Source organism: Mesocricetus auratus, unplaced genomic scaffold, assembly GCF_017639785.1.
Source record: "Mesocricetus auratus isolate SY011 unplaced genomic scaffold, BCM_Maur_2.0 Super-Scaffold_100008, whole genome shotgun sequence".
Taxonomy (NCBI): domain Eukaryota; kingdom Metazoa; phylum Chordata; class Mammalia; order Rodentia; family Cricetidae; genus Mesocricetus; species Mesocricetus auratus.
This window is the reverse complement of record NW_024429192.1, coordinates 73,258,313-73,281,510: the sequence shown is the minus strand read 5'-3', so window position 1 is coordinate 73,281,510 and position 23,198 is coordinate 73,258,313. Positions and strand designations below refer to the sequence as shown.

At 50.9% G+C, this 23,198-nt stretch overlaps 3 protein-coding genes across 6 annotated transcripts in view; 2 read left to right on the top strand and 1 right to left on the bottom strand.

Moving 5' to 3' along the window:
* The window catches only part of Dgcr2 (DiGeorge syndrome critical region gene 2), a 62,395-nt gene extending 48,251 nt beyond the window's left edge, over window positions 1-14,144 (top strand). For 3 of the 4 annotated variants that reach the window (XM_040751169.1, XM_005077535.3, XM_005077536.3), the window contains exons 7-10: window positions 4,096-4,299; window positions 9,404-9,556; window positions 10,424-10,660; window positions 11,677-14,144. In XM_040751169.1, the coding sequence (XP_040607103.1) occupies window positions 4,096-4,299; window positions 9,404-9,556; window positions 10,424-10,660; window positions 11,677-11,933 (851 nt within the window). In that variant the 3' untranslated portion in view covers window positions 11,934-14,144. The remainder of the gene's footprint in view (window positions 1-4,095; window positions 4,300-9,403; window positions 9,557-10,423; window positions 10,661-11,676) is intronic. The other variant, XM_013118713.3, reaches the window with a different exon arrangement.
* Window positions 14,145-14,269: 125 nt separating this feature from the next.
* LOC101841816 (carbonic anhydrase 15) lies at window positions 14,270-18,579 on the top strand. The gene is made up of 6 exons (XM_040751171.1): window positions 14,270-16,197; window positions 16,368-16,403; window positions 16,774-16,944; window positions 17,334-17,494; window positions 17,577-17,669; window positions 17,893-18,579. The coding sequence occupies exons 1-6, from the start codon at window positions 16,047-16,049 to the stop codon at window positions 18,298-18,300; spliced, it is 1,020 nt and encodes a 339-aa protein (XP_040607105.1). The 5' UTR covers window positions 14,270-16,046; the 3' UTR covers window positions 18,301-18,579.
* Window positions 18,580-19,621: 1,042 nt separating this feature from the next.
* On the bottom strand, window positions 19,622-20,302 carry LOC121142064 (protein FAM246A-like). The gene has a single exon (XM_040751445.1). The coding sequence runs from the start codon at window positions 20,300-20,302 to the stop codon at window positions 19,622-19,624; it is 681 nt and encodes a 226-aa protein (XP_040607379.1).
* Between the last annotated feature and the right edge of the window lie 2,896 nt (window positions 20,303-23,198).

Genomic DNA, 23,198 nt, shown 5'->3' with positions numbered 1-23,198 from the left:
GTGCACAGCCACAAGCTGAACAGACAAAGGGTTTATATAGGGCTTCCAGGGTGGGGATTGGTCGGATTTTAGTGCTGAGCTCAGATTGGCTAGAGCTCTGCTCGAAGATTGGTTAGTTTTCTGCACAGGGTTAGGGTCAGATTTGGCTCTGGTTTCAGAGCCAAAGTGTGTTTCTTTCTCTGGTTCTTTTTAGCCTTTTGGCTCCAATTTTAGGTCCAGGGTGCATTTCTTTCACTGACTTCCTCTATGTTTGTTTTGTTTGTTTGAGACAGGGTTTCTTATTAGCTTTAGAGCCTGTCTGGGACTCAGTCTGTAAACCAGACTGGCCTCAATCTCACAGAGATCTGCCTACTTCTGTGTCTGGAGTGTTGGGATTAAAGGTGTGTGCCACCACAGGCTGACCCTCCTCTTTTTTTCTAAATGAGGTTCACTGCATCGTCCTGTCTAATTCAAACGGTCTGCATCACAGTAGTTAGTTCTCTCACCAGGTCTGGGTGGTGGCTGGAGTACTTTTTGACTGCCATAGCAGTTGGCATGAATTTTTCTCCATCTCTTGGTAGTTGCTGAATGAAATATGTAATCTTGTCGTGTGATTAGAATGTGTTTAACACAGCTGCTCATTAACATACCTTCCACCTCTGCAGTGTTGTGGATGGCCCCTTCTCCACTCTAATGCAGTTCCCGTCAGTGCTCATTCTACTTGTCTAGAGTCGTAGAATGTAGCTAAAATGAGAACTTCCTGCATAAGCTTGGAGTAGGAAAGGACTCGGCTGTTAGTGCAGCAGTATATTCTTTTCCCTGGAGTCCTCAGAGAAGATTTAACAAAAACACAAGAAGTGGTTAAGGATCACATAGCCCTTGCTATCAGACCGAAGTCTTTAGCTGTAACATGACAGGGTGGCCACTTTATTGCATGTGTGGGTTTTTAAATCACTTCATCACCCTCCTTTGAGTTTTGATCACCTACTTTTGCTGCCTCCTCAGCAGCAGCACGGAAGAGACAGTGAACTGTGGCTGTTCCCAGCTTTCCCTGCTGTTGTGTATCCTGTGCCTGCTGCCACCATCTGCTGTGTTGGCCGAGGCCAAAGCTTGAGAGCTCTCTGACCATCTACAGACAGGCCACCCTGGGGGGTAGGGGAGCTGGGAAGCCGAAGCAATAGCAAGAGAGAGCAGCTGGGTGGGTCAGCAGCTACCACTTTCATTGCCCAGACAAGTAGACTGGCTCGATTTTGTGTCAGCATTTATATTCATTTCATAGAGTATATTGGGAAGCAGACCCATACCGCTCTTAAATTCTGTAGGTGTTGAAGATAACCTTAAAGGACCGACCATCTGCACTGTGAGGGAAAGCAAGGGTAACCTTGGATAACATTAGATATAATTTCACTTAGGGAAAAATTACAAGGACAATGTAATGTACTTCCCCATTCCCTTTATGGTACTTGTCTCACCAGTTCTATACCTGTTCAAAATTAGAGTTGCTATGGACTCATAGCAATGCAGTGTATTTACTAAGGACATACTGTTGTATAAATAGTACATTTTTCACTTCAGGATATTTCACATGACAGTAATACCATACCATCTTCAACGGTACATTGTAGTTTTGTTAGTGGTTTCAATGATGGCCTTTTATAATTGATTTTTTTTCCAGTCTGGAACCCAGTCCAGAATCACACACTGCACCTGACTTCCATGTCCCTTGGTCTCATTTCTGTCCTTGAGTCTGAATCAACCTTATCCTCCTTATGTCAGATATACTTACGAGCCTGTTGAGGGGCTATTTGCTTTATTCTTTATGTCTGTGCCTTGCATTTCTAGGATTCCTGCTTGGTCTTTCCATTTCTTGACTAACTTTTCCATCTGTGATGGTTTGAATAAGAATGGCCCCCATAGACTCATATTTGAATGCTTGGTCGCCAGGGAGTGGCGCTACGTAGTCAGATTAGAAGAATTAGGAGGTATGTCTCTAGGGTGGGCTTTAAGGTTTCAAAAGCCCAAGTGTGTGTGTGTGTGTGTCTGTCTGTCTGTCTCTGTCTCTCTGTCTCTCTGTCTCTCTCTGTCTCTGTCTCTCTCTCTGTCTCTCTGTCTCTCTCTGTCTCTGTCTCTCTCTCTGTCTCTGTCTCTCTCTCTGTCTCTCTGTCTCTCTCTGTCTCTGTCTCTCTCTCTGTCTCTGTCTCTCTCTCTCTGTCTGTCTCTCTGTCTCTCTCTCTGTCTCTCTGTCTCTCTCTCTGTCTCTCTCTCTGTCTCTCTCTCTCTGTCTCTCTCTCTCTCTCTGTCTCTCTCTCTGTCTCTCTCTCTCTCTCATAGCTCTCAGCTACTGTTCCAGCACCATGCCTGCCATCATGCTTCCCGCCATGATGATAATGGACTAAGCCTCTGAAACTGTAAGCAAATCTCCCACTAAATGCTTTCTTTTATGAGTAGTAAGATACCATCTGATCTTGCGTGTGGCCTGCCTTTGCCATTAGAACTGTTACTGTATGGGCCATTGACATTTGTGGTCTCTGTGGGGTGGTTCTTTCGTCTGTGCCATATCTGGTGTTTCTTCATTTATTTTTCATTCAGTATGGCAGTAGACATGGGTGCTTGCAGCTTGGTACAGAACATCCTTCATCCCACAGGAAGACAGGACTAAGCTATCTTAACATGCTGCAGCCTTCCTGTTCTTTCTGCTCTATCTTCCGTATTTGGTCTGCCTTTGAGCTGCCTCAGAGACTGCCTGACAGAACACCCCAGTGACAGTCAGCTGTGACAGCTTGTAGCTTACTGGTGACAGGGCTGCTGTTCTGATTGTGCATCAGCCCTCGGGGCCCTGAGTCTCTAGGAAGTGACTTTACCAGTGTCTCTATTCTGCCCTGGGGCTGGCTCCAGCCCGGCATCTTTAGGGTACTTGAAGCTTCTGAGAGCACGATTCAGTGTCTGACAAAGGGCAGACTACTTGGCTAGTTGTGTGAGGAGCATATTGCCCTTATGTTTTGTGTTTTCTTATAGTTAGCTGTGTTAGCCAGAGTTCTTTAAGGGAGCAGAACTGGTAGAATTAACACATATATGAAAGAGCATTTGTTAGAACTGGCTTAAGGATACTGTCTGAATAGTTCAGCAGTGGCTTTCTAACCCTGAGAAGGCCGAGAATCCCCTCTGTTTAGTCCAAAAGGCAGTCCTCTCGCTGGAGTCTTGGAGGATTCCTAGACAGCACCTGGGGTCAGTCTATGTAGCAACCCTGAAGGAGAGTAAGGACAAGTGTTTCCTTCTTCCATGTCCTTTTATTCAGGCTGCCAGATATAGGGTGAGTCTTCCAGCTTCAAATAATTGGTACATTCAAATTGACAAACAAGATAGCCATCACACTGTCAATCATTGGCTAGTTTCCAGCTGCCCTGGCTGGTTACTGCTTAGGTGGCCAAGCCTGTGTTGATGCTTAACCGTTTTGGGATACTTAATGATATCCTGTAGTTCTCTAAAGGTTCTGTTTCTTTTTTTCCTTGTTTCTCATTGTTGTAGCACAGAATATTCTGTTTCTTCCCCCCTGAACAACAGTGGCCATGTGGGTGATCCCAGTCCTAACTGAGGAGAGCTAAAAGATTTCCAGAATTTCTTTCTTGATACCTTCATGCCATCTGGAGAGTAGAACAAGCTTCCTTTTCCAGTTCCCTTACCTCATACCCATCCCTTCTCCATGCATCTGTCATATCTGCTTAAGGGGCAAGTTGTAGCTTTTTGCCCTGTTCAAGTCCCCTAGGTTACTTCTGTGGAGTTTACTACATATGTCTCAGTTTCAGGGGACCGTCTTGCCAAGCAGTACCTAGAGATTCATAAACACATTCCATTTTTCTAATAGTTGATATCCATAACATCTGCATTTTAGCATTCCTGTTCTGAGTTGGTGGGCTTCATTTGGCTTGACAGTTGTGTTTTGTCTAGACGGAGTGTGGTAACTGCTTCAGAGTCTTAGTTTGCCGTATGGGGAGGACTTGCCCAAAAGAGCTGACCAGCTGCCCATTTGCCCTGTTGCCAAAGATGCAGGGAGTGGTAATCAATCAAGGCTCAGTGCTGCTGGTAACACATACATCTGTGCCTGTGTGCCCCTTGCAGGTCAGACATGTGTTGATATTAAAGACAATGTGGTGGATGAAGGGTTCTACTTCACTCCCAAGGGAGATGACCCATGCTTGAGCTGTACCTGCCATCGAGGAGAGCCTGAGATGTGCGTTGCTGCCCTGTGTGAGCGGCCCCAGGGATGTCAGCAATACCGCAAGGACCCTAAGGAATGCTGCAAGTTCATGTGTCTGGACCCAGGTGAGGCAGCCACCCCTTGGCCAAGCAGTGATGAGGACTCTCAAGAGCTTGTTGTACATGACACAGCAGCAGTGGCCACACTTACATAGCTGACTGTGGGCACAGTAGGCATCTGTGAAAGCCCCCTATGACTGCACATGTGCAGTCACACACACCCATACACATGGGCACACACATGCACACACCACACACACACCCCAGACACACACACCACACATACCCCAGATACACACATACCACATACACACACACACCTCATACACCCCATACACACACACACACACACACACACACACACACACCACATATGCACACACACAACACATGTACACACACGGGTCATATTGTCTATTTCTCACTGTAAGGTAGTATTTACAAATAAACTTGAATCTCAGCATTGCTGATTGTTTACAAATCAACTTGGCAGCTTCAGACTTGTCCTCACCTCTTAAGAATAAGACCTAAACATGAAATTCACATGGGCATTTGAGTTCTTCCTCCTTGTATTATGATAGAATATGGAAAGTAGGGAAATAAATAGTCCTTGCTTATAGTCATTGATGTTTTAAGGATGCCCTTAGTGTTAAAATAAAACACTTCATCAACCAGGCAGTGGTTGTACACACCTTTAATCCCAATACTCGGGAGGCAGAGGCAGGCAGATTTCTGTGAGTTCCAGGCCAGCCTGGTCTACAGAGAGTTCCAGGACAGGTTCTCTGCAGGTTCTCTGTAGAGAAGCCCTGTCTTGAAAAATCAAAAAGAAACAAAACTCTTCGCCCCTAGGTGGTGCTCTAAGGTACACATTGTGTAGTCAAGTTTCAGGATAACCGTATTCCTTCCACTTGCAACAAAAGAATGTTCATGGGGCTTGGATATTCTCAGTAATAGGGCCCTTATCTAGCATGTGCAAGGCCTGGAGTCCTATTTGCACTCCCAGTGGGAAAACTCAGCAGGTTTGAGTCTTGCTCAGGCATATTAGCACCCCTGGACACCCTGCATGGTCTCTCTCTTTGCTGTACATCAGAGCCACTGACACCTCAGCCTCAAGAGGAATATGACTTAAAAACATGAATTTCTTCCTTTCTTGGGTGCCACAGTATGACAGTGATGTGGGTAGGCCCTGCAGAATAGCAGCGTGAGCGTGAAGACTGTGTCCTCATTCTCCAGGCGCTCTGTGGAAGGGGGGCTAGAGCTGGAGCATGAGGCTACAACTGTGAGTACTGTCCCTGAGCAGAGTGTCATCATCATCCTTCCCTAAGGGCTGCCAAGTAGGAGAGTGGAACTGCCCTTTCGAGGCTGTGTCTGAGGCTGGACAGAAGCAGGCATTCTGCACATGTACCATCAGACCTGCAGTCAACTTGGCTGGGAGTGCAGGCTGTATGTACTTCTGGGTAGCCCACCAGAATGCAGAGAACTTGGGATCAGGAAGTTGATACTTGGACCTCTTCCTTCCCACAGAATAGAATACATCCACCCAGGGTCATGAAAATACAGATACCAACTGGATATGTGCAACGTTTCCTGTGCCCCTAACCACATTGCTATAATTCCCAGCTTAGTTGTTATTTATGGGAGTCAAACTTAGAGCTTTCACAAGCTGTATCATTGGAGTTCGTGGTTCCACTTTTTAGGAATCTTCCAGTACTACCCTGCAATTCTGTCTGGGCTCTGTAGAAATGACCAAAATATACAGGGTGGCCCATCTGTGATATAGTTAGGCTAGCAAGCCTGCACCAGCCGTTGGTGACTTCTCAGCAGAGCAGAACACTTAGTGTGTCTGGCAGGCCACTTTCCTCCCAGCTGGGACAGCTTGACTGGGACCTGCTCTGCTGTGCCTGTTCCCACAAGACCTTGTCTTTCCCACAGAGGCCTTTGCTAGGAATTACTCACTTACACCAAGGACCAACCCTGCTGTGTAAGTAGAGACAACAGGAACAGAGTCTCAGCCTTCAGTTTTCCCTTCAGCGATATAAAGGTGACTGACTGCTCTTTGTTCAGCATTTATTCAAGGCCAGGGTTATTGATGGGGAAGGGGGAAAGTATGTATTTGAAGCAAGGACGAAGACATGAGAATATCACTTTTTCCAAATGACATAGTTACAAAGGAAGTCCTGGAGGATCTGGAGGAAAGTTACTAGAACTATACTAATGTGTTTAGCAAGATCTTCAGATAGAATATCCATCCATTGTATTTATGTATACTATCTGTAACAGTTAAATACTGAAGATGTAAAGAAAGTACCACCTAAAATAACCCCCCAAATAGGAAATGTGTAACTGTAAACTCTGCATACTGTATGTGCTGCCAGCATAAAACTGTGAGGTAAGAACAAAATCAAAGACTTTAATAAAAAGAAAGACATCAGCCAGGTGGTGGTGGGCATGCCTTCAGTCAAAAATCCACCTGATGTGTTCCTAAGCAGAATTCTTTTTTTTTTTCAAAACAGGGTTTCTCTGTGTAACAATCTTAACTGTCCTGGAACTTGCTTTGTAGACCAGACTGGCAGATCCTCTGCCTCCCAAGTGCTGGAATTAAAGCCGTGCGCCACCACCACCCAGCCTTACAGAATTCTTTTTTTTTTTTCTCATTTTTATATTGAATTATAAACTACTTTGTTATTTGTCAGTACAGAATTCTTATATTCAGAATATGTAAAGAACTCTGGAGGCTGGGAACATGGCAGTTCATACTGTGTTTGCCTAGCATACATGAGTCCTTGGGTTTGAGCCCCACCCAGCACTGCAAAGTAGAGCATGGCAGCACAGGCCTGTAGGCAGGAGGTTCAGAAGGTCAGGGCTACAGAACAAATTTGAGGCCAGTTTGGGATAGATGAGATTTTGTCTCAAAAAACAAACAAACAAGCCCTGTAAAAGCTCAATAATAAGAAAACACAACTGAAAAAAAATATAAAAAAAGAATGCAACTGTAATAAAAATCATTTATACTTCACTAAATAAGATATATATATATATATATATATCTCCATACTGGGAAGGACCTAGAAAAAATGTTCAGTATCAGTCATATGGGAAAGTAACACACATGGACAGGAAGAGAGTTAAACTTGATAGTGCATGGAGTGGACCTCGTGTGCCCCCAGGACCTTTACCTGCCGTCTGGTTCTAGTGAAGTTCTCTGCTTTGTACCTGACTGTAGGTGAGTTGGTCTTAGATGGGTCTTCCTGGTCCCCCGAGTGGAGGGGCAGTCCTTGAACTTATTTGTAGAACCTATTAAGAATTAGTCACATAAAATGGGCTACTACCTTAGGCACTAACCTGGGAACTCAGTGCTGGCCTCCAGGAAACATACCTGTCACCATCCCACAGACAGGAACCCGAGAGGTCATCAGAGGCATCCAAACAAGCAGCTAACTGACTGGGTGATCTTTTCCACATATCCACTCCACAACTGAAAGCATCACTTCCTGGTCATATGAGAAGAGGGCAGAACAGATCAGCAGTTCTCAACCTGTGGGACCATTGGAAAACTCTTATTTCCAGTGGCCTTAGGAACTAAGACACCACTTGATAGCAAAATTACAGTTATGAAGTAGCAACGAAGGTAATTGTATGGTTGGGGTCACCACAACATGAGGAACTGTATTAAAGGGTCACTAGCCTCTGGTCTAGATCAAGCTGGCTAGAAGGATTTCTTAGGGCTCTGTAGCCTGGCTCTTCATGTGTCGGTCATGGAGTAATTTTCTAGGCTAGTCTTTGGGAACCTGCCTTCCAAAACTGTAGTAGAGCTGGAGAGTGGGCAACTCTAGATCTAGTAGGTCACTGCTTCCAGGATGGGCCACATCCTAATCCATCAGCTTGAGACTATAGCTAGGTTGAGAGCATATTTGAAGCACCAGTCACACAGTGTGGGCACTTGGCAACAGAAGTCACCTACCTGCGTGCCTGGTATTGCACACATCATCAAGCACACCATTGGTAAACTAATCTGAGAGCCCCAGGTGTGTACCATGACCATCTTGGTGTATTGGCATACTGGACTAAGGTTGAATGGCTTCCCGGCTGCCTGGGAATCACTGTCTCTGACCTGTACTCACTATAGCAGTAGTCCCCTCCTTAAATCATGACCTGAGAAGGGCTCTACAGGTGGACCAGTTGTTTCTTGGTCTCTGGTACAGTAGGAAGGCCGTTTAGCATCCTCTTTCCCCAAAATTTATCCAGAAAGTGGGAGCTGATGCTGCCCGAGCCCCTCCTGCACCTGCATGAGTGTGCACAGGATAGCTGGGGCTTCTTAGAGAAAGTCTGCATCAGGGATGTGCAGTGAAGACTGTATTGCATGGTGTGCAATGTGACAGATTCCTCTGCTGTAACTTGAAGACTCAACTGCAGTGAAAACTATTTGTGAGCAACTGAGTTCACAGTAATTCTCCTTTGTGAACCTCGGTCCAGACAGTTGTTGAAGGCTCAGTGTAGTAGCTTTCTCTTCCATGTGGTTCTCCAGTGAGCTCAGGCTTAGTCTTACCTGTATTGTCATTCTGTCGCTGTTAGACCCACACAACCTTGGGAAGGTCCTGGCCCCTAAGTTATGTCACAGTCCATCTCTCCAGTGCCCACCAGCCCTAGAACAGAATCTCTCTCCCTTGCTCAGTGGCTGTTGCAACAGCATTTCACGCAGTGGCCAGTGAGGAAGAACCATGGTGAGGCCAGGCAGCCACTGTGTCCCAGAGCAGAGAGGTGGCGCCCATTTGTGTAGTGCCTTTAGAAACTTGTGAGCTGTGCTCCCTTTAGAAACTTGTGAGCTGTGCTCCCTTTAGAAACTTGTGAGCTGTGTTCCCTTTAGAAACTTGTGAGCTGTGTTCCCTTTAGAAACTTGTGAGCTGTGCTCCCTTTAGAAACTTGTGAGCTGTGTTCCCTTTCTTGCTTTTTCAGTGCTGTCACAGTGTATCCTCAATTTTGAGCAGTTTTCTTTTACCCTGTTCTAAAAAATTGTCAAGGACGGTGTAAACAGCTATTGGGGTGGAGGGGAGAAGCCTCACCCAGCCCAAGGCCTCAGCCATGCCTGCATTTGTCCTACCCCCACCACTAGTCCATGCCAGTTCCTTTTCTCAGAGCAGCTGCTTTCCTTCCTCCTCGACCCTCCTCATAGATGGCAGCAGCCTGTTTGACTCCATGGCTAGTGGGATGCGCCTGGTCGTCAGCTGCATCTCCTCCTTCCTCATCCTCTCGCTGCTGCTTTTCATGGTCCACCGGCTGCGCCAGAGGCGCCGGGAGCGCATCGAGTCCCTGATTGGAGCAAACTGTGAGTGCCCACCCAGGGCCACATTAGTGACCCTCAGCCCTCCTAGGTCTTCCAAGTCTCCCCTGTCCTGAGTTGTATCCCTCCAAGGTAGAATCTGGTGAGGTATGAGAGAAAGGTGACCCTCTGCAGCTACATACCTGCTTGCCTTGGGGCTGAACACACCTTAGGGAGCCAGAGATGTTGGATACCTGAGGAGGTACTCATGGGCCAAAGTTCAAGGTAGGCCTGCTACCCTCTCTGCTCTGTATCAGGAGCAGCATCTCTAAGCATTCAGGCACTTTCTTGTATGGGCACCTGCCAGGGGAGGCTCAGATCCTTGTAGCCACAGCAGGCAGCTGAGATAATGTCTTAGCCAGAGTGCCCCATCTCCCTAACAACAGGAGGCCTAGGAGCAAGTTGCCAATAGCTACATGGGATCTCACCTGTTCTGTGAAGGGGTCCCCAGTGTTTCCCAAGGCAGGGTTGAAACTTGCTAAGACCCTGAGTTTTCAGCAGTTGGCAGCAGTGTCCTCCTAATTTGCCTTTATGCTCATGTAAGTTTCTATAGTAGACGGAATTGGAGCTGGAGGCTACAGCAATGCCAAGGGTTTGCTCCTGTAGTTAAGTGACAGGTTCGGAATAGGTTGCATATAGGTGGGGTGAGGACAGCTTAGTTGGAGAAATCCAGGGATGGGAGGTTCTGGCCAAATCAGAGTCTCATGTGGCATGTTGGATGTGGCTGGCAAGTGGGTAGATGGTTACAGGGGTGTGACACTAAGCTAGCAGGGACAGGAATGTGACACTGGGGGGTCAGCCTTGGGAAGGAAGGAGCCAGTAGCCTGCCTCCAAATCACACAGCTTCCCTCCTGTTCTGTTTTGCTGGCTCAGTGCACCATTTCAACCTTGGTCGGAGGATCCCTGGCTTTGACTATGGCCCAGATGGGTTTGGCACAGGCCTCACCCCACTACATCTTTCTGACGACGGGGAAGGTGGAACTTTCCATTTCCACGACCCTCCGCCTCCTTATACAGCGTACAAGTACCCAGACATGGACCAACCGGATGATCCACCACCACCCTATGAGGCTTCCATCAACCCGGACAGTATGTTCTACGACCCTGCAGGTGCCTGTCCACCCTAGGGAGAGGGAATATGGAGTTGTCAAGCAATCAGGAATGCAGGACCAGGACCATAGGGTTTCCTGGGACCTGGGGACCCTCCTCCTCAGTCTTTACTTTGGGGCCATTCTCAAGATTGCCCCTGCAGAAGTCACTTGGTGCTGGCCACCTTCAGGGTGTTGTTCTGGGGACCCATGGGCAGCATCCTTCTCTTCCTCCTATGAGCACCTATTAGTGGTGGGACAACCCTCTGCTTCTCTGCCCATGTCTGTGAAGCAATGGGCCTGGGCAGCGGGAATCATGAGGGCAGATATGGAGCTTGTTCTGAACCATAAAGACACTACTGTAACAGTTCTAGTGTTGTGTTGAAAAGTTACTACCCTGAGTAGTTCTTCTAGACTGCATAGCTCAGGAGTGTCCAGAGTGACGCTTCCCTCCCTGTCCCTTGCCTGACCCATTAGGTAGAACATTTGCCTAGCATGCTAGAGGCTCTTGGTTGGATCTTCAGCGCTACAGAAAGGCTGAAACAAGACAAGCTTTCCACCAAAACTGCATTAGATAAATGCAAAGTCCACTCTCTAGCCTCCAGTCTGCAGGGCAGGGAATAGGGATGGAGACAGCTCATGGCCAAGGGCTCTGATCACCAGCATTCAGAAACAGCCCAAAGTGCTAAGCAGGGTGGTAGATTTAAGGAAAGGCTTTGTGCTAACACCAATGGTTCTCCAGGCTGTTTGCTGAAGTTGTATATTTCTGCTGCAGCCCAGGGTGTCCTGTCCGTAAGCTCCTTGTTGTGTGTCCCTGTGGAGTCAGAGTGGCTTTCCTCTGGTCTCCTTTTGTTCTGAGCAGTTGGTTACTGCATCTCACCTACCACAAACAATGGTGGCAAGATGAGCTTGTGTGTGCCAGAGCATTAGGCTAGGAGCTCTCCTAGATCTTGTTCACCACTCAGCAATTAGGAAGGGAATCCTCAGTCTCACCAGACAGACCTCACTTGCTTCTGACATCCCCCTGGTCTCCTGCAGATGACGATGCTTTTGAGCCTGCGGAGGCCAGCCTGCCAACCCCAAGGGACGGTGGCATGGAGGGTGCATTGCCCAGGCACTTGGAACATCCACTGCCCCCTGCAGAGACCTCCTTGGCAGATCTGGAAGACTCCACAGACAGCAGCAGTGCCCTGCTGGTGCTTCCTGACCCTGCCCAGAACGGGAACACCCCAGCTACAGAGGCACCACCAGGTGGAGGGCGCCACCCCTGCGGCTCCCTCAGTACTGTGGTTTAGGTGGCTCAGCTTATGGCTCCAGTGAGCTGGGAGTATCTGCTTCCTGGTCAGAAGACACCTATCCCGGTGGGAGACTGGAAGGGTCCTGTCATAGCCTGGACCTACTCCACTGCCACACCCCACCAGCAACGGGTGTGTACATAGAAACTGAAGCCAGGCACCCAAGAGAGGAACAAGTGCTTGTGCCATCTTTATCTGAGGGTTTCTCAGACATGAAAAGCTTTGGATCAGTCTCATTTTTAAATGGCAGGATGACACAGGTTTTCAAACCACACATTTCCAAGAGGACAGAGGCAGTGGGCTGCATTCACACCAAATACATCTTTGGATGGGCTTGTTTACTGTGCTGTCTCACCCACAGAAGCCAGTGGTTGCACCAGTGTAGACACAGCAGGGCTACCGCTATGTGCAACACTAGTGACTCCTTAGGCGCATCAGAGCATCTGTGAACTGCTTCTGGGGAACACATTTGCAGCTGCTGCACTGGCTTTCTGGGGGCATTCTGTTCGTGCCCGAATGCAAATATCGAGGTGCCAGTCCCTGGGAGAAAATTGGACTTGCCACCCCATTTCTGGCTTTGCTTTAAGGCCAGCACTGTGGCAGTACTCTCCGTGGCGTACCTCTGCATGGCTCCCCAGGAGTAGACTCTAGACCCCTGTGCAGGGTTGGGCATGCTGGCTTTCCTCTGCCTCACTCTGGATCCCTGTGCTCTGCTTGCTGGTGAATGACCTTTGGGTCTAGCCAGCCCCCTTCACCTTGTCTGTGCCATAAAGGGTTGGTTGTTTGGGAAGAGAACTGACTCAAGTAGGCAGCCTGTGTTGTGCTATCTGAGTCCACTTCACCCCATGACCACTGATGGAGCCCAGCATCTGCTGGCCACACACACGCCTCCCAGCCCCTCCACAGCACTGCGTACCTGGACTTTTTTGCCCAGAGGCCTCTGTTGCTAACTCTAGGTGGTGGTCTTGTCTCCCGGCACAGGCCTTTAGCGTTTCTAAGGGTTGGAGACTAAGCAAGTTCTGTGCAATTTTTAGCACATCTGTGTCTTTTCTATGTTGGATATTTGGATCTTTCTGTATCTCTGTGTTTCCTCACATGGCCAAATATTTGCAGGTGGGTGACGGTTCATGGGAGTTCAGGACAGGCCCCGCTGCCCCACATGAGCCATTTGCCCTTGGGCCGATCTTAGACCTCTTGGTCTAAGCTGCTTTCTAGGCTGTGGTCAGTGGGACTGTGTGTGACTCCTGCCCAGCTAAGAACATGAGCGGGAGAAGCAACTAAGACCCTCCAGCTCTTTGGTGCTTGATCAGACCTGCACAGTTCTAGACACATCCTTACACTGCTTGGAAGCCTGCTTCCCTTTCCCATAATGGAGCATCTTCAGACTGGATCCCCAGGGCTAACAGGAGGTATAAGATTTGTCCCTGTCTCAAGTCTGAGCCCACAGGCTAGCTGCTGCAGACATCTCTGCCAAAAGGCTCTTGCCTCCTCCACCGTGGCTGAGAAGAACGGAAAGTTTATCACGCCTCCAGCAAGTATTGAATGCTGGGCGCTGGGCAGCCGTGCGCCAGAGCAGTAGTGGGGAACTGTCTTGGTGCCAGACATCCCAGAAGAATCGTAAGGACCACAGCAGGGCCTCCCAAGGCCATATGTACAGACTGAGATTCTCTGGGGACCAAATGACTACTGGGGTTGGGGCCTGAGACTAGGAGCAGAGGTGAAGAGGGTGACCTAAAATGGACCATGGTGCTGCTGAGGTGAAGTAGGCCTTGACAGGACTTCCAGGGTCTGTCCAGTAAGCATTCAGGGTGCCTGAGGCCTGTGTTTGGAGCTGTTCAGACTATTGTTACTGCAGTTCCAAGCACTGGGATCTGCCACCCTCTCCAGATCTTACTGGTGAACAATCCCAGGTCCAGTATTTGATAAGGTTTGTCTCCTTGCCCATCCCACAAGGCCCCAAGGGGCAGGCTAAGCTCCTGGGAGGCCCCTTTCCCAGGACTGCCTTGCCACTCTTCTGAGAGGCTGGATGCCCTCCGACCTGCCTTGAAGTAGAATTTGATACTGTACATTGTCTCAATGCCTGTTTTTACATACTCCTTTCACTAAAGGTTTTAGTTTGGGTGTATTTTTGGTCGGGTTGGCATTAATCCTTTCTTAAGATGCTGTGAGAACCATTTCATCCAATGCCAAATAAACTTGTGTTATGGAAAAGGCATGGTCAGTTCTTGCTGCAGCCTGGCCCTATAGCCGGAGCTCTAAGGTTTCAGCCCTTACAGGCATCTAGCTGGCTTCTGACACCCCTTGGTTGAGGACCAGACAACTAGGTTTGGAGCCTCTGTGCAGGGTACATAACAGGGCTACCCTGTGCTCTCTCTTGAGGTGTTACTAGAGTCATAGGCAGACTGGTGTATCCTCTAGTTACTGGTGACCAATGTGAGCTAGGCCAAGCAGGGAAGGGCATGGGACTTAGTCCCTAGCTGTTCAGGTCGTAAGCTGCCCCTTCCATCAGAACAGCTGTAGGTTCTCAGAGGATGGGGCTGGCTACCTACACCCAGGCTGAGCTGGACCATGTCTCCCTTCAGGGGCTGGAAAAGCTTGGATCCTCTGGGGAGATTATCGTCTATTAAGATTATTGGGTGGTCTTGTCTTTCTACAAGTCCCAAGGTGATAAAGACTACAGGGCCTGTTGACTTGGGCTGGGCTCCCTCCTGAAAAGAGGGGGGGTTGCACCCACCCACTCTGGCACTTGGGTAGGGGCTAAGGTGGAGATCAGAGAAAGCATGGCAGGCTCCACATGCTGTGTTTACTACTGTAGTTCCTGTGGGACACGAGTTCTTGATAATAATTTCTGGAAGGAATTCTTAAGCTCACCTTCCTTTAAAAATTTGTATTTTGGGTTTTTGTTTTGTTTGTTTGTTTGAGACTCTGTCTAACCTTGGCTGTCCTAGGACACGCTATTTTAGACCAGGCTGGCCTCAAACTCACAGAGATCCTCCTGCGTGCTGGGATTAAAGGTGTGTGCCACCAGGCCTAGCATGGTATTTCGATTTTTATAGTTTTGTGTGTGTGTGCCTGTATATATATGTGTGCACCACATACACACAGGAGCCCTTGGTGGTCAGAGCCCAGGAACGAGAGCTGCTGTTGTGATGGGGCCTGCAGGCCTCACAGTGGCAGGGCAGTGACAACAGGCTGTCACAAAGACTGGCAAGAAAGAGGTCAGGGTTAGGAAGGAACAGCTCAGTCCTTTGATGGGGGTTGGGAGCTCCAGTCCCTTGGCACATCTGAAGCAGGGCTGTCTGGGTCATCATCTACTCTGCCCTTTCCTCCAGGAAGAATCTGGTCCTCCAGCAGTTGTATTTGTTTATACAATGCTGAGGATAAATCCTGGGGCACATGCTAAGCAAGTACTCCTCCACTGAGCTCCCTTGGTCTATGGCGAAGAGATGCTGAATGCTGGCATACCCAGAGGGACAGACCTCCAGCCACTTCCTGGTAGTCATGGTTAGGCTGAATCTACTCACACCCACAAACGCACAGTGCCCACGTGCAGAACTGTCAAGTGATCATGTGACACATCAGGAAGCCAGAGAGTCAGAGACACTTCACTCCAGAGTGCCTGGGACTTGGGCAAGGGGGCTTGAGCCACCGTAATGTCTCCACCACGGAAGGGCTGCAGCATCTCCCAAGACCTTGTAGTAGGGTAGTCCTCAGACAGGTGCATCAGTAGGAAGGCAGCTGTGAACCTGGATTTGGGACAGGGACTGGAATCTCAGGTTTATAACAAGACAAGAAGCATCCGTGCCTCCTATCCCTAGCCTCTTAAGTCTTGGGTACTAGACTACAAAGTGACCTCACCGCTTGAACTGATTTCTTTGGTGGTGGCATTGGCATGTCACCCCAGGTCCCTGTCCCCCATTTCCTTGGCTGTGAGAATAATATACACCCTTCAGAATTAATGTTAACCATTACACTGGCTGCAGCAGCCCTGGATCAGCTCCAGCCCACCTCTGTTCCTAGTGGCTCTACCTGGGCTCCACCCACTCTGACCCTCTAGGGCCCCGCCTCAGCGTGTCCACAGGATACTTAGCCACACCTCTAGTTCACTGACCAATGAATGATCAGCCTTCCAAGTATCCTGGTCACACTTTCCTTGTCCAGTCTACAGTTCTCCAGAGTCTCAGCCACTGCTGCATCATGTGGGCCCTGGGCTTCCTGCTCCAATTTCTTGCCATGCAACCTGTGGCACAGGTGGACTCCAATGGTGAGCAGCAAGCATTTATCCTCTAGTGGTGGGATAAGTTTGGGAGTAGATGCATGGACAGAGGAACAACCTCTCCTGGCTAGCCTGGCCCCATTCCTGGATTGACGCCAGGATGGGACTTCAAGGGCCACGTGGTAGTTCTCAGCTTGGTCCCTGCCTCTTGTCTGCAGGTACTTGGTGCTACGACTCCCAAGACCCAATGTGTGGTGAGGACAGTTTTAAAAGGCTATGTGGATCTGTCTAGTCTCTGCCAGCCCCTGTGATCCAAAGGACTGGGCAGCAGGCATGCTGTGATCATGTGTGTGTGCTGTAATCCATGGTCAGGGTCTGTGAGCCTGGGGTGGACCCTAGCTTGAGTATGTAGCCATGTTCTAGATCCATCTACCCTGTATGTGGCAGTCTGCTTGCAGACTTAGTAGCTAAGTCAGATGGGTCTAGAGAGCCACTGTGACCAAGTGTGGAGGGGGATGGAGGGATGGTCCTTGGCGGGTATGCTTGGGTCATGGGTTCCCCCCTCAGTGCACCCCCAGACAGCCTCCTCGACCCTGCTGCAGACTCCAGTCCTTGTCTCCTCAGGCCCTTCCCACTGGAAGGAGCTAGCACCTGCTTGTGGGGGCCCAACCCAGTCCCCTATCAACATTGACCTTCGCTTGGTCCAGCGGGACTACACTCTTGAGCCCTTCATCTTTCAAGGCTATGATTCAGCACCTCTAGACCCTTGGACGCTGGAAAATGATGGCCATACAGGTCAGCATCATAAGGTCAAGACCAATAGACAGGCAAGAAGTCCACACTGCTTATAGGAATCTCACCCATACACAGGGATCAGGACACACAGAGGAGCTGAGAAGGCAGCTTCTCCAAAGAGCTCACCCCCACCCCCACACACAAGTGGACTAAGAGGCTATGAGAATGGGGCACAAATAGGAATCCAAAGCAAAGGAGGCTCTACACACATTATAGGGAGATGGCAGGAAGGTCCCTATAAATGAAACCAGCCATGGCCAGAGGACAGTCAGTTCACACCTAGATGTCAAGATGCTGCAAAGAAATCAAGGTTCTCATAACCACATTGCAGGGGCCAGTTTGACTCCCACAGTGGAGAGGTAGGCTCTCATATGTTCCCCCACCTCCAGTGCTACTGCGAGTAAATTCCTGTCAGCTGAACTGCCCAGTGATCCGAGGGGCTGGACTGCCATCACCAGGGTACCGGCTGCTGCAGCTGCATTTCCACTGGGGCAGCCCCGGGCACAAAGGCTCAGAGCACAGCCTGGATGAGAAGCGCAGCTCTATGGAGGTGTGTTCAGGGTGAGCCAGAAGGAAGATGGGTGTAGGGGACAGCGGGCAGCTGGACACCACCTGTGGTCTGTACTCCCTAGATGCACATGCTCCACGTGAACACAAAGTACCAGAGCATGAGGGAGGCACTAAGCCACCAGGATGGGTTCGCTGTGCTAGCCGTGCTGTTGGTGGTGAGGAAGGGGCTGTGTGGTCGTGTGCAGATCTTTTGGGAGGCAGGGGCCAATGGGATGGAGTGTTAGTGGGCATCATGGGAGGTGACCTTTCCTCACTCCACCCCCAGATCTCCCAGCCCCTCCAACTGGGCCCTTCCCACTGGTGCCCCAGCTATCCTGTCTCTCTTTTGGACACACACAAACACAACCTCAAAGCCCTTCTCACTGGAATTCTCCCCAGGAGGAGGACAGGGATAATACCAATTTCTCTGCCATTGTGTCTGGCCTAAAAAATGTATCTTTGCCTGGTAAGAAGCTGCGGGGTCCCATCTGGGCTGGAAGGTATGTGGGTGAGGAGGAGGGTGGGTTCCAGCTTCTCTCCCACCGTCCAGGGGTCTCTGTGAACCTGACAGCCACCTTCCCACTGGCCTCGCTGCTGCCAAGTTCTGTGGGGCTCTTGAGCTACTACCGATACTCTGGGTCTCTGACCACACCCGGCTGTGAGCCAGCCGTGCTCTGGACAGTCTTTGAAAACACCGTACCCATTGGGCGCACGCAGGTGGGAGCCACTAACCCTCTCCAATGCCAGGCTCCTTCCCGCAGCCTCAGATGCCACCTCTGCTTTCTCCTCTGCCCCGTCGCGCCTTGACCTGTCTTTTCCCACACTCAGGTAGCCCAGTTCCAGACCATACCCCAGACGGGGCCACCGAGTCTGCACCCCAGACCGCTCGTGAATAATTTCCGCCCCCAGCAACCTCTTGGAGGGCGCAGGATATCCGCCTCTCCTGGAGCAACCGTCAGGTCTTCAGTCTCTACCCTGCCCTGTTCACACCTGGCTCTTTGGGGCTTGGGAGTCAGCCTGAGACTCTGGCAGGGCCCCTAGGATCCAGGAGTGACTCCTGTTTTCACAATAAAAGATGCAAAGTGACCTTGGCCTAATGTGGCTGAGAAGAGGTGTGTACCTAGTGGTCAAGGGGACCGTGGGGAGAGAACTCTGCTCCAACCTCACTGCAACCTTCCTGTCCCCACCACCCACAGGCTCCTGAGTGACGGCCCTGTGGCCCACCTCAATCATAGAAACTTCTTCCAAAACTGGGACCCACTCAGATACCCAACTCTAGCACCCACCCGCAACAACATGTTATTTTGACTCTCCAGGTCAAAGGAAAGGGGTTTGAAAATCAGTCCATCTCAGAAATGCCACCTGTACCAGAAATTACATTTTATTTTAAAAATAAGCTGGGTGAGCATCAAAGGGGGTTACTGTGCCACATTAAAGTGATGACCCTGGTTGCAACCCCAAGCCAGTCCTTAAGAAAAAGCAGGTTCCAGCAGAAAGCACCGAGTTGGCTGGTTTGGCTGACAGACAGCAAGCGCTATGAAACCATGCCTGGTGACACTCTAGGGAATTGTTACGCTGTGGAATATTTTCTAGAGAGAAGCTGGTGTTGGATGACTGCTGGGAGGGTTAAGTGTTGGAGGATGAGTCCAGGGGATACTGACATGACACTAGAGTAGGAGGGTGGGCCCCGTTATCAGTGGAGTGGTGGTGGCTAGCAAACTGCCCAGCTCATGCCTTGTAGAGGTGTATATTGAAGTGGCACTACCTACATCCCTAATGTCTGTTACACGGTATTCTGGTGCATGGAGGTCCTGCCTACCCCCTAGGACTTTAAAGAAAAAGAAAGTGCAACCATTTGCCTCCAGGCTGCAGATTCCTTGGCTTGGCCAGTCCCTCCACGGCAGGCAGTCGCAATCTGGTCCAGATTCTTCCCCCAGCTTCAAGGCCAAAAGGGGCTGGCTCTACAGCGGCAGCCACAGTCCCAGGTGACGATTACCCATAGCGCAAAGCCTCTACACAGCCTCTGCTGCCCACCCTTTAAATAATGGAGCATCATTGACAGCATCTAGGGAGTCTTACAGGATCGCACATCAGTCAATTTGCCCTCTTCTGGCGACACCGGAGCCCCTCAATCTCCTCCGCCCTGAGCAGCCGCTGAAGGCACTGGGGTTTTCTTGTGGTTCTTCCGGGCCGTGGCTCGGTTCGCTAGGCCATCGGCGGGGGCGTCCGGACCATTCTCCGCGGCCCTCGAGGCCGAAACCAACGCGTTCACGGTGCCGAGCGCCCGCAGCAGGGCGGGACCGCGGGGCTCGCGGCGGACGGGTGGCGGCGGCGGCGGCGGCAGCAGGGCGCGCAGGGCGTCCAGCTCAGCCCGCAGCTCCGCGCGCAGCGCCTCGAGCCCCGCACCCAGCTCGGCACGCACGGTCGCCAGCCCCTCCTGCAGCCGCCGCTCGCTCACCTCCAGGACGCCCGCGGGGTAGGTAGCGCCGCCGCGCGGCTCCCCGCACACCGAGCACACAGAGCCCCCGCTGCGCGCCTCGCTCCTCTCGCTGGTCCCCGCCGCCCCGGCTCGCGCGCCCGCGCGTTCCACTAACCGCAGCAGCCGCGGCGCCTCGGCTCGCCCGGCCGCCTCGGTCCGCAGCTGGCCGCGCAGGCGAGCCAGGCGGCCCGGGACGCGGACATCTTCGGGGACCGGCCCGTTGGGCTGAGAGGCGGGATCCAGTCGGCGGCCCACTCCTCGCCTCAGCGCCTCTCTAGCGCCGTACGCATTGCGCGCCTGAGTCCACGAGCGCCCGGGTTCTGCCGCCATGCGCTGCCACCTGCACCACTCTCTGCCGGCTCAGCCGAGAGGGCCTGGGCCCCAGCCTGCAGCCTAGCGACCGCTGGACCCGCGGGAACGCGCTCCTGGGACGTCTGTGGGAACGACCAGGCCTGGGGGAACCCCGGCAGGGCCAGGTCCTGAGCGGCTGGGGCTCCAGGGAGGCCGCGGGTTGGGGGAGGGCCGTGGCAGTAGGCAGGGGTATTTGAAACTTGGCCCTAGGGACCACGTTATTGGCTGGGGCCCCCATATGAGACTTAGGTTGGCCTCTAGGCAGCTGCAACAGCACATGGCACAGTGACTGCTAAGCCCAAGACACCGTAAGGTCAGACTCAAAACCCACCTCACATCCTCCCATGTCCTGGCCACGGCCGGAGACGGCCGGTGGGCTGGACAAGAATCAACCTCCTCCTTCAACCCAAGATCCAGAGGGTGTGTGTGTGTGTGTGTGTGTGTGAGAGAGAGAGAGAGAGAGAGAGAGAGAGAGAGAGAGAGAGAGAGAGAGAGAGAGAGAGGAGAATGTGAGTGTGAGAGTGTGAGTTTGTGTGACAGTATGTGAGTGTTGAGTGTGTGTATGTGTGTGAGAGTGCGAGCATGTGTGTGAAAGTGTATGAGAGTGTGTGACAGTGTATGTGAGGGAGTGTTGAGTGTGTGTGAAAGTGAGTGTGTGAAAGTGAGTGTGTATGTGAAAGTGAGTATGTGAGCGTGTGTGTGAGTGTGTGAAAGTGAGTGTGTGAGTGTGTGAAAGTGAGTGTGTGAGCGTGTGTGTATGTGAAAGTGAGTGTGTGAGTGTAAGTGAGTGTGGGTGAGTGTGTGAGCGTGTGAAAGTGAGTATGTGAGCGTGTGTATGAGTGTGTGAAAGTGAGTGTGTGAGCGTGTGTGTATGAGTGTGTGAAAGTGAGTGTGTGAGTGTTGTGAAAGTGAGTGAGTGTGTGTGAAAGTGAGTGTGTGAGTGAGTGAGTGTGTGTGAGTGTGTATGTGTGTGAGCGTGCGTGTGTGTGTGAGTGTGTATGTGAAAGTGAGTGTGTGAGCATGTGTGTGTGAAAGTGAGTGTGTGAGTGTGTGTGAGTGAGTGTGTGAGAGTGTTGTAAGCTAGCTACTCTACCTGAGATTCATTCCCTACCCAAGCCACTCTAACTACTCTCTATGTCTTGTGTCTCCCGCAGTCCTCACTCAGCTGCAAGACTCCGTCCTTGTCGCTGGCACCTCCAACCCCAAGCTCTTGCCCCTGTCCCCAACCTTCTAAGGGGCTCAGACTTCTGAGCCCGAGCCCATCTCATCCGGTGTCCTGCCCATATCCGGTTTAATCTAAGCGAACAACCTAGCCAGCCCACGGGTAGACTCTTGCCCTCCCCCTACGGAAAGTTTCTGCTTATCCCACTGCGACAGGAGCCCACGAGTAACAGGAACCTCCACTGCAAGCAAGTAACTTTCACAACAAGGGGGGGTGCCCAGAGCAGGGTTTCTCTGTGTAGCCCTAGCTGTCCTGGAACTCACTCTGTAGACCAGGCTGTTTTCCAACTCACAGAGATCCACCTGCCTCTGCTTCCCGAGTGCTGGGGTTAAAGACGTGCGCCACCACTGCGTGGTGGACATTTTGTTTTTTAAACAGGGTCTCCTGTAGCTAAAGCTAGTCTCCTATGACTTTGGATTCCGGATCCTCCTGCCGCTTGAGTGCTAGGATTGCAGGTGTGTGTCACTATGCCCAGTTTATGCTGTCAGTGCTAGGGACAAACTCAGGACTTCATTTCCGCTGAGGAGCCACTCAGCTGAGATCCATCCCCAGCTGATTTTGGGTTTGTTTAGTTTGGGATTTTTTTAAGGTTTACTTTTATTATTTCATGTGTATGGATGTTTTGCATGTGCATACGTGTACCAGCCGTATACTTGGTACCTGAGGAAGTGGTGAGCCTCCGTGTGGATGTTGGGAGTCAAGATTTGAACCCCAGTCTTTCACAACAAGTGCCACTAAGCCAACTTTCCAGTCCGTTTGTGTTTAGTTTTGAGACAGGACTTGCTATGTTGTCCGGATTGGTCTTGAACTCCTGTCCTCAGGTCTCTCCTGCCTCAGCCTCCAGAGCATTTGGGACTGTAGGCACGTACCACTGCCTCTGGCATAAGTGATTTTTGGCGACTCTCTGTCCCTCCACAGTGAGGTGTCAGCCCACAGCTGGCTCTTCTGGGTTGTGTCTGGCGCTGGGCTATGTCCTTGGTGTTGCTAAGCGTGCTGAATGTTTGATGAGAGAATAAATGTGTGGATGCTCGATTGAGCATAGGAGCCCAGCTCACTCTCCTTCCCATCCTGGCAAGTCCCCGCTCCTGTTAATCTGTTATCTTCAGACTGTCTTTATTCCCCTTTGGCTTTCTGTGGAGCCTCTGGGGACTGCCCTGGTTCATCCCCTCCTCTGTGGCACAATGGGTAACATATCCCTCTAGAGGGCAGTATCTCCCCACCTGCCATTCTCCTCGTACCCTGGGGGCCTTGTTAGCACTCTGGGTGCTCTGTGCCCTGGGACCTCCCAAGAAAATTGTGAGGAGGGCGGGTTCTGCATGGATGGAGCAGTGCTGGAGGGGGACCCCACGTGCCCAGGTGCGGAGAGGCCTGCATATGTGCATGTGTGCTGGGGGTCTGGGGTGCTGTCTGCTGTCTGTGGGCAGCCGGGTAGGGGGCCACCTGTTTCCCCTATTGTCCCTTCACTGTAGCCCATCAGGTAAAACCAGGAGATGAGAATGTGGCACTTGGCCTCTTAGGCTCCCCTGTGCTTGCCAAGGTCCCTGTTCCCCAGACTGCCTGCATTTAGCCCAGATGATGTCTACAGCTTATTATTCATGCCCTTCCCCAAGCCCCTAAATAATGCTGCTGACTAAAGAGCCCCAAATCCCTGTC

What these genes read in the sequence shown, in the direction of transcription:
- LOC101841816 (XM_040751171.1), top strand. Translation starts at nt 16,047, where the DNA reads ATGAATGATCAGCCTTCCAAGTATCCTGGTCACACTTTCCTTGTCCAG. An exon ending in CTCCCAAGACCCAATGTGTG is followed by an intron (nt 16,404 to 16,773) that starts GTGAGGACAGTT and finishes TTGTCTCCTCAG; the next exon opens with GCCCTTCCCACTGGAAGGAG. An exon ending in TGCTAGCCGTGCTGTTGGTG is followed by an intron (nt 17,670 to 17,892) that starts GTGAGGAAGGGG and finishes AATTCTCCCCAG; the next exon opens with GAGGAGGACAGGGATAATAC.
- LOC121142064 (XM_040751445.1), bottom strand. Translation starts at nt 20,302, where the DNA reads ATGGCGGCAGAACCCGGGCGCTCGTGGACTCAGGCGCGCAATGCGTAC.